Source organism: Gossypium arboreum, chromosome 10, assembly GCF_025698485.1.
Source record: "Gossypium arboreum isolate Shixiya-1 chromosome 10, ASM2569848v2, whole genome shotgun sequence".
Classification (NCBI taxonomy): domain Eukaryota; kingdom Viridiplantae; phylum Streptophyta; class Magnoliopsida; order Malvales; family Malvaceae; genus Gossypium; species Gossypium arboreum.
The window spans coordinates 9,563,090-9,573,232 of NC_069079.1; the positions used below are offsets into that span (position 1 = coordinate 9,563,090).

The 10,143-nt window shown below is 32.3% G+C and overlaps 2 protein-coding genes across 2 annotated transcripts; one reads left to right on the plus strand and one right to left on the minus strand.

The window, feature by feature from the left end:
• Positions 1-1,109: 1,109 nt before the first annotated feature.
• Positions 1,110-3,421, minus strand: LOC108488342 (trihelix transcription factor ENAP1-like). Its single transcript, XM_017792629.2, has 2 exons — positions 3,176-3,421; positions 1,110-3,073 (listed from the first exon to the last, which is right to left on the minus strand). Exon 2 carries the CDS (start codon positions 2,604-2,606, stop codon positions 1,365-1,367), a length of 1,242 nt encoding a protein of 413 aa, XP_017648118.1. The 5' UTR covers positions 2,607-3,073; positions 3,176-3,421; the 3' UTR covers positions 1,110-1,364.
• An 81-nt stretch (positions 3,422-3,502) lies between these two features.
• On the plus strand, positions 3,503-7,034 carry LOC108488344 (uncharacterized). The gene is made up of 4 exons (XM_017792631.2): positions 3,503-3,882; positions 3,972-4,568; positions 5,237-5,463; positions 5,820-7,034. The coding sequence occupies exons 2-4, from the start codon at positions 4,345-4,347 to the stop codon at positions 5,825-5,827; spliced, it is 459 nt and encodes a 152-aa protein (XP_017648120.1). The 5' UTR covers positions 3,503-3,882; positions 3,972-4,344; the 3' UTR covers positions 5,828-7,034.
• The last annotated feature ends 3,109 nt before the right edge of the window (positions 7,035-10,143 follow it).

The following is a 10,143-nucleotide window of genomic DNA, read 5'->3' on the forward strand; positions in this document are numbered from 1 at the left end:
TGAGTGAGCTTCCCAAAGAGCCTTTCCAGCTTTTGTATGTGCGTGTTTGTGTTTCTTAATAGAATTTGTGTCAAATTGGTTTTTACCCGTTACTTTGGTAGCTAGGGGCTGACATCCAACAGCAAGCAAGTACTCTGTATATTTGATTTTGTCATTCGCATGGAAGGAGAATGGATTGCAGCCTACATCAAATATGATACAACCTTAATAGATATCTGTTTTAAGCTAGATAAGATTTGAGCACAAGTCCAGGAGATGAAGGGACTAGGCTTTATGGATATGTTGCGCTTTTTACCTGGATGACAGGCAGAATTAAATGAGTGAGATGGACAATAACATATTGGAAAGAAACAAAACAACAAATAGAAGGTACTGCTCAGTACCTCTCCATTTATCTTACATAAGAAGAATTGAAGGGTTGGATGAGGTTCACACATTAATGCTGTGGCTTGTGGTCTACGATGACCATCATAAATGATATAAGAGAAGAAAAGGATGAGGAAAAAAAGATGATTCAATTGTTTAGATCAGAAGTTAAAACAGAGGCAAGGGATGAAAAGGAAAAAAAAAAAAAAGATGATGATAGGCCGAAATAAAGACAACGAAGCAATGGGACAAAAAAAGAGCAAGGAAGTGGGGGTGGGGGGAGAAGAAGTCGAAGAAGATGAGAAACAAGCAAGCAAAATAAAGGAAAAGGAAGAAAATGGCTGCAAAAAGCCAGGTTACGGCCGAAGAATGAGATTAAGACAAGGGTGAAAGATTGAAAGTGATTGCCCACGCAAATGGCGAGGAAGAAGCTCTCAAGCGAGAGACAATTGGGTATCCTTTTTAGGACAACCAGTGCTAGGGTTATATGTCGAAAACATTTTGTAAAGTGTGAGCGTCCTATTGAAGTAATGATTAGAGGAGTTTCTAGGAAGGTGTTCTTTTATTGTCAAACAACATTATAGGTGCCATTAATCAGCTCTTGAAGGATGCTCCGATTCTTAGAAATGATTACATTAATCAAGTTGGAGAAAATTCAGGATTCAAAACTCCTATAACCTGTTATGTATATTTGAAATGTCTATCAATTTTGAGGACAACTTATGCAGAAAAAGAAACTCAACTAGACAAGACCAAAACATCTAGGCACTTGGCCATTCATTCACCTTGAAAAAATGACACATCAGTTAAACTATAACATGGAATCTCTAAATTCAGTACAAGTTTCTACTTGATTTTGAATGATAACAGCATGTATACCGTGTTATTATTGTCTATCACAACTGCATCTGGCAACAGTCTCCCATATACCATACAACAACATTTAACAGCCAAAATCTGATGAATGTTATAAAGAAGATAACGGGGTTTTGCATATGTTACCCACTAGCATTCTCACCGGAGGCATCATTTGCCTCATTCTCACCATGCTGTAGTTCCGCAATTTCAGCCTGCGCTCTTTCCATGATCTGCCTCTTCTGCATTTCCAACTCCCTGTGAAAATCCATTCTCATCTTCTCCAATTCCAACATCTGCTGCCTTTTACTATTCTCGATTTTTTCATATATGTCGCTGAATTTCTGGATAGAATCTGCAAGCAATTTGACTGAAGAATCCTCGCCAGATTGCCTCCCAAATCTTCTCTTTTTAGGTGGCAGTCCATCTGAGACATCCTCCTCACTGTCAGCGAATTCAGAATTGGCTGGACTATCCCTCATTTCATCCAAACCATTTGCTCGGTTCAAATAAACTCGAGGGTTCATGAATACGTATTCACCCGAGTCAAATCCGCAAGAGAGACGACCCTGCTGTGGAGGAGTTGACATCAACATATCCATCTTCTTGAAATAAACCCATTTGCTAGTGGTACCACCAGTCTCTGTCAGCATAGCCTTTTCCTTTTTATATTTCTTCTTCAATGTATCCAACCGATTCCGACATTGTGTCTCAGTCCTTTCAATCTTTGAAATCTCTGAAACCTTCTCTGCAACTTCTTGCCATTCCTCGGTTCGGAGACTCTTCCTCCCACATTGCAAAAAGTAGTCACCCCAGGCATCTAGCAAAACCAATGTCTCATGCTCAGTCCAATCCGTAAGAGAATTCCTCCCACCGTATGAGGACTTTAGCACAGATGGAGCTGCAACTGCTGGTGTTGGTACTCGAGGAGCAAATTCATAACTTGACACTAAACTCTTCAATTTCCTCTTTTTTGGGTGCCTCCCCAAGTTTGCAACAACATTCTTTCGATCATCACCACCTTCATTATAATCATCCTCCTCCTCATCATCATCAAGCAAGTCATCCTCCTCCTCCTCCTCCTCGTCATCATCATCATCTTCATCTTCATCTTCATCTTCATCTTCATCTTCATCTTCATCGTCCATGCCTTTTCCTACATACCGGACACCATTACTTCGGTTAAGAGTTTCCTCTTCTTCTCCCAAATCCTCCACTTCGTCCTCCCCATCTTCATCATCGTCAACATATTGATTCCTAATTGGTCTAGAACTCGGAATATTTCTTAGAGGAAGCTTTTGGCGATTTGAAGAACCATACCCCTGCTGGTGGCTAACACCATAAGGATTTGGAGGATATCTAGCATCATCCTCAATGTCATCCATTAAAACCAAAAACTGACCTCAACAATGAGACAACCCTAAAGTATCCTTAACAATCTAAGCCAATCTCAAAAACAAAATTTCTAATTGGAGGTACTTCCAATCCCCAATTTGCTCTTCCCCATCCAATCAATCTTTGACAACATTACAACAATCATTATTGTTTTGCCAATTACGATCCCCACTAGCACTCATTAACATTCCTAAAACCCTCGATTATTTTTCTTGATAAAAAGGAAAGAAGTCATTATCGAATCAAATAACAAAAACCCATAACAGATTGATATAAAAAAGGACAAATAAAAAAGTTTTTCAACTCAAAATCACGGAATTCTCAAACTTTCAACACACAAGTTCACAAAATTCAACCCCCACCATGTTTGTTTACCAAAAGCAAAAAGGGAAAAGCCAATTAAAATTCAATTTCCTTTCTATCTTGTTACTTTCCAGCTGTTGATCACTGATTCATCCTTCACCAACCAACAGAAAAAAAATTTCAAATTCCAATTAAACCCATCATCTCAAAATCAATAAAATAACCCTAATGTCAAATCAGACCATTCATAACTTACCTGGAAAGTTCTCAAAAATGCTTATAACTTCTCTTAATCATCAAACTTTTAATTGAAGCTCCAAGAAACCCCTAACTCACAAAATTAAGGCAAATTGAAAACGCTTCATTTCTATTTCTCTCAGGAAGAAGATTTAACACGAAAAGAGAAGAAAAAAACAGACACTGATACAGGCGAGTGTAAAATCTTGGAAGAAAAAAAGAAAAGGGGTAATTGAGAGTGTAAAACGAGGATTGCTGCAATTGCACGCCTTGTTCTTAATATGATTGGATAACAGGCCTTGATATTTAGGAGCCCATTTGGGTAGGTAGATTGTTAAATGGGTTTTCATGATAACGTAGGCACTGGGTTGTTTTGTCTTTTCATTTAAGGTTCTTGGTTTTCCAAGTGAAATCAAAAGTTTTCAGCCCATTGGGTGACAGGAAAAGCTTGATTCTTTCTACAAGAAGAAATTAACTCGGCTTAAAGAAAAAAGAGAGATTAACTTTCCCTCCGTTGAAATGTAGCTGACTTTTATATACAGGTAAGAGAATTACTACAAAAAAAACTTAAGCTTCAATCCCCCTCAAAAGAAGGTTCCACGGAGGGTGGAGTCCAGCTGACCTGAAGCTTTATAATATTTTACTAATATGAAAAAGAAGGTTCTTAGAAGCGAAAATTGTAGAATTTGTTAATGGATACGCCTCTCTCCTCTATCAGCCTCCACGGTCAGTTTTCAATCTTTCAACTTTTTTTTTCTTTTGAATCAAAACCTGTATTAGTTTTCCTCAAATAACAGCCGGTTTTTTATTCTCAGCTTCGTTCCAATAAAAGGCATTTAGGTTCGGGTTTGTTTCTCTCAGGACTCACTGATTTACCAGATCCGAGTTCACCAAGTCTCAATTTTGGGCACACTGGCGTTGAATTTTCATTCTCCAAAAAAACTGGGTTTTTTCTTGTAACTTCGAAAAATTCCAGCTGGGCAACCAGTGGTTCTACTAATCCCTTTTTTTTTCTGAGAATTAGGGTTTCCAAGAAAAAAAAGCATTGGAGGAACTAGTTCCTTTTTAGGGTTTGCCACTTGGGTATAAGGAAAGTTTTAGTGTACATTGAGGAATTGGTTTGAAATTGTTTCGGTTTTGTGCTGATCTGGGAGAATCCGGAATTTGAAGGGGTATTGAATTGTAGACATGTTCTATGGTGCGGTGGTATGGGATCCTTGGCTTATTGTAGCCCAAATTGTTTGCCTTCAATGTTTATACTACCTTACTCTTGGAGTTTTCTTATCGTTTCTTGTTGGCATTCGCGTTTCTCGTATGAGTTTGGTCTATTTCTTTGACTTTGCATCGGTTACTACCTCTACCGTTACAGGCTGGTGTGTCATTGCTTCCTTTCTGCTCAGCTCAATTGCGGGGTGAGAATACAATTTCAATCTTGTCTTTTATAACTATGATTCATTTGTATGCTTCTTCAGGTCTGCTATCTTGAAATTTTGATTGTATTTATAGAACAAATGCTAGGGTTTTAATTTGCTGCATTTCAGATTTATTACTTATTAAATTTGCTTGAACATGAATACTTGATTTCAAGATGAATGATATTTAAAAGTTCTGCAGAACTAGGCCTAACTTATTTAAAAACTAGTTTGTGTGCTTTATAGCACCTTTGGGTTATGATTTAACTAAAAAATCTCCATTTCTCTTGTTTTTTCCCTTGATTATAGATTTTAGGACTGGCTTGGATCAATGTACAGATTACATTGTATGGTTGTGATATTTGTCTGTGTCATTTGTTCTATGATATCTATAAAGGTTAACATAAGAATATCTAAGCTTGAAAAGTTATTAATTATGGTTATTTTTGCTTATACGGTTTGTGTCCTGTATGAGGGAGGTGTTTTTAGTTCTGAATTAGATATTGCTTCTGTGAAGATCTAATTTTAACCTAAGTTATATTTTATATGTTCAGATACATGTCACTTGAAGTAAATTATATAAGAAGTTCTGAGATGATAATAATATTTGGCGTTTTCTAAACTGAGCTCATTTTAACTTCAATTTTGCTTTATTTGGATCTATGCAGCGCTGGGTATATGCTTTATTTGATTGAAAGGGCAAAGAAATGCTTAGATTTTTCAGCCACACTCTATATTATACATCTTTTTATATGCATCATGTATGGAGGTTGGCCTTCCTCAATAACATGGTGGGTTGTGAATGGTACTGGAGTTGCAGTGATGGCTTTGCTAGGTGAATATTTATGCATTAGACGGGAACTCAGAGAGATTCCCATAACACGATATCGATCAAGTAAGAAATAATTCCTAAATATGTTAAATTGATTTCTTAAGATAAGTGTAATGTAGAATATATATATATATTCAAGTCATTCTTTCTTGCATTTGTAAGATTGCTATTCATCTCCCTGCTCTACTTAATATATTCTGTTCAATGCTTTTCTGCCACATTAATTCTGTATCTGGTAAATAAGCAAAAGAATAGAAGTTGTTGAACTATGTCAAGTTAAAACATAAATGATTGAAAGACTTACCTGAGACCTTGCTAGTTTATGGTTGAACTTAGTATTTACATTTGCTCTTTTCAGTTAACAATTCTTTCTTTGGTTCCTCAATTGAAATATATTGGCTGACTTTTATCTGATGCAGATGTTTGACTGATAAAGAATCAGGTATGAAGAAATTCCTTGTGGCATTAAAATACATTGTTTCCCAATGCTTTGAAGGATATAATTATTTAAAAACCAAATATAATCCGCAATGAGAAAGATGAAAGAGAGCAACCATGAAAGTTTGGGATAGTGATGCTGAGGTGATATGAAGCTGAAGGCATTCATTTGGGTTTGATCTTTGAGAACTGTTTTCATATTTTGGCTGCATAGCTGATTAGTTTTTTAGTTTTTTAAGTCTGCATATGATTAGATAAATTTGGGGTTATCTGACCTAAGTATTTTCTTGATCTACAGTTTATTTAATTACTTTTTTCCTTTTCTGCTTTCAAGCATTTGCCACACATGTTAAGTATAAATGATGTGATTTGCTTGTGGATAATATCTTTGATTTTAGGGTAAACTTCTAAAATTAGATATTTTTATTTTTGTTAATTTGGTGACCGCTATTAATTAAATTGATCAATTTAATTATTTTTTATTTTTTCCTTATTTCTTTCGTTCCTTTTTTTTTCTTACCTTTCTCTCTCCTCTCCTTTTCCCCCATATTCTTCCTTAAATCCAACACACAAATGCAATGACAGTTATTCCAAATGAAAATCCAGAATGCTGAGCGGAATGAGCAACCGTTGGTGTTTGAAGTGGCTATGAAAGCAATGTCGATGATGGAAATAAGCAAAATCCATATCAATAACAACCCGTGTTGTGCGGTCTGCAAGAGCAATTCTGGTTAGGGGTCAAAGTTCTTAATATGCCTTGGGATAATTTGTATCATTCCAACTGCATACTCTCATGGCTTCAATTATGAAACTCAAGCTTTGTTGCCACAAATTACCCGCCAACGTTGACGGTAATGAAGAAGCCGAAATCGATTGTGTATATTCAAATTTGGGTGAGATTCTAGCTGGGCTGATTGTTTGGAGGTTACCCGGCAAAGGGTTTGCAATGGATAGGTTTCCAAGAAGAATTAGAGGAGGCGGAGAGAATAGAGATTTTTTAATGGTTTACACAGAAGTGGACGGTGGTTTTAGCGATGGAGGGTTGCGACAAAGGGTTTCATGGGTGAACCAAGGTCATAAAGGGAGGCAAAAAGGACGGGTTTTTTCTTTTTTTCTTTTGGGGACTTTTTTTGTGAGAGGATTGTCTTACTGGTTCAAGTTCTTCTAATTTTAGGTTAGTTTCTAGTATTTTTAAACCCTAGATTGTGAAATCTCAAATCATCCGTAAATATTGAGGAAACATAAAAATGGGTGTCTCTCAATTTACTACATTTTTGTCAAGAATTGAGAGCATTCAAATAAAAAGAATGGAAAAGAAAGAAAGGAAAATAAATAAATTAATAATTGTATTTAACAGTGGAATAGTGAATTTGATAGCAATTTAGTTAATTTAATTAACAACAATGATCAAAATAACAATAAGAAAAAATTAATTATAGAGTGATTAATGAGTAACTTATCCTAAAGTATGATGAGTATGAAATGAAAACCTTGACATGTGAACAATAATATATACAAGGTCTATATAGCCATAAAATTTCGATACCAAGCCATTGCATTCCCGAACGCTTAGAAGACATTGAATTTTTGAAAAAAAAAATTTATCAATGTCAAAATGTTTTTCAGTATGTTATATGTCACTTGAGTTAATACTATATTATAGGCTCAATCTTCAGTATTATTAGAATATTTTTTATTTCATTTTAGTAATTGAATTTTATCTCGTTAATCGACCTTAATAAAAGGTTGATTGATCAGAACGTGTTATGTTATCAATAACATGACAAGTTGACCAATAATGTGACATGTTAATCAAGTTGATTGATGACATGGTATATTGACCGACTTTGACTGATCAATATTATTAAAAATAAAAATTAGTAAAAATTATTTTAAAAATTTAATTTTAAAAAAAATCTTAAAATTGAAAAATCTTAAAAATTTGTTAAGTTTTATTAAGAATTATAATAATTACAATAATTTTTTAAAAATTATAAAATATTGAATTTTTTAAAACTATTATAAAAAAGAGCACAATATTATTCAAATAAAGAGATTAAAATTCATCCCTATGCTCATTGCAATGACAAATTTTATGTGTTATTTGATTAATTTGTCCTCACTACCTAATTGAAAATTTTTCAATAAAATGTTTGGAACATTTTGGTAAATAAATTAAATTTTAAATTAAAAACAAGCATTAAATTCAAATATTTGAAGACAGATTTAAGAAAAATTGTAAAAATGTAATTCCTCAAGATTATCTGGTATTCGACCTAATGAAGAACAGATAATTCTAAGTTTTAGAAATCTTCAATTTTGTTTTCAATATTTTTGAGTTCTAGTTTAACTATCTTTGTTTATGTATTAATATTTTTGCTGAATATTAATACACAGTCAAGTTAGCCATGGATTAGTCATATTAATGACAGAGTATCTCTATAGGCAATTGTAGTAATCCAGAAATTCTGATAGAAAAATATGTCCTTTCTTTAGAAAAACCAATTCTTTTGCAAGCTTTCCCTCCGACCAATCCCAAAAGTCTGACCAAACCTCAAATGGCATTGTTAATGAACAAGAACATTATGAAAATGTTCCCCAAAGATTTGATAATTGAACTCTCTCAAGAATTCCAACAAACAAAATTTATAAGAAAATAACTTTTGAAACTTTAAATGCTTTTTATAGTTATGTTATAAAGACAAAAGAAAAAGTTTACCTATTAAAAAAGAATATAAAACAATCCAATTATTAGATTGTTTTTTGGTTACTCAACTAGGACCCATTTTATTTTTAGTCACTCAACTATGTTTTTTATTTTTTAAAATGGTTACCTAACTAATCAAGATTGTTTTTTGGTCCATTTCTGTTAATTGCACTAACGAGAGAGTGATGTGGCAGTTGAAAAATAGGTGTAATAACAAATTTAGCCTTTAATTTTTACATATTATATCGATTTAGTCATAATTTTTAAAAAATTAATCCTAAAAATTTATAAATGGTCTCAATTTGATCCTAATTCTAAAAACTTTAAAGAAACATATAAAAATATTTTTAAATATATATATAAATTAAAAAATTTATTGACAAATAATAATATATAAAATTTTAAAAATATAAAAATACATAAATATATTTTAAAAATAATAATAAATTTAAATTTTATATTAATGTAGTAGAGATTCTTTGGCCACTAGTGCTAGTAGTACTGGGAAGTCTAGTACCCCATTTTCAAACTTGTATTGTACATAGCCACCCCCACCTTTCTTCACAAAATTTAATGTAATGACTCAAATTTTAAGGTCATTGAAAAAGTGAGTTTTAGATTTTCGACTTTGAAAATTAGATTCGTAAATATTTATTAGAAATATTTACAAAGTTAAGTAAGAGGTTAATTAGATTTTAATTAAGTAAATTTAGCTTAATTAGGGTTAAATAAGTATATGGATTAAATTGAATAAAGTGTGAAAGTTTAATTATAAACTATAAAAAGTCAAGGGATTAAATTAGCAAATAAGCCTATATGACAAGTGTGTGGTAGGTATAAATACATGTGTATTATTTTAATTGGTACAAATGTATGTATATATATATATTTACTTATTATATAAGTAAATAGTAATATAAAGTAAAATATATTATATTATATAATTATAACATATTGATTAAATAAAAGAAATAAAACATAATAATAATAATAATAATAATAATAATAATAATAATAATAATAATAATAATAATAAAGAAAGAAAGAAAGAAGGCACGATTAGCAGGGAAAGAAAGAAGGAAAAAGGGAAAGAAAAAGAAAAGGGAAAATTTGGGTTTTAAGATTTCAAGTTTGATTGGTAAGTTAATTTAATCCATTTTCTTGTAATTTTGGTGTCTATGAAATCCTAGGAAGAAATACTATTTGAATTATGTTGAAATTTAGGAAGATACTGAATTTTTATATGTTGATTAAGTTGTATAAATTGAAAATTATGAGATAAAATGATAGAAATTCAAGTTAGAAGTGGGAGAAGGATTAAATAATAAAAGAGATATAAGTTTTGTTATAGTAGGGACTAAATTGTTTAAATTGTAGAATTGATGTTTTATATTGAATATGAAGAGTTGAAACTTGTTTAAAGTGATAATTTAATGAAAATATAGGATTTATTTTGAAGAAAGAGAATGGTTATGGTGGAAGGACTAACTTGGAATTTATGTAAAAGCTACATGGAAATAAAAGAGTGTGTTATCAAATAACATACATTGATAATTTTAAATGTTAAATTTTATGTAGCCAACATAGCACCGGAAACG

What these genes read in the sequence shown, in the direction of transcription:
- LOC108488344 (XM_017792631.2), top strand. Translation starts at nt 4,345, where the DNA reads ATGTTCTATGGTGCGGTGGTATGGGATCCTTGGCTTATTGTAGCCCAA. An exon ending in CTGCTCAGCTCAATTGCGGG is followed by an intron (nt 4,569 to 5,236) that starts GTGAGAATACAA and finishes GGATCTATGCAG; the next exon opens with CGCTGGGTATATGCTTTATT.
- LOC108488342 (XM_017792629.2), bottom strand. Translation starts at nt 2,606, where the DNA reads ATGGATGACATTGAGGATGATGCTAGATATCCTCCAAATCCTTATGGT.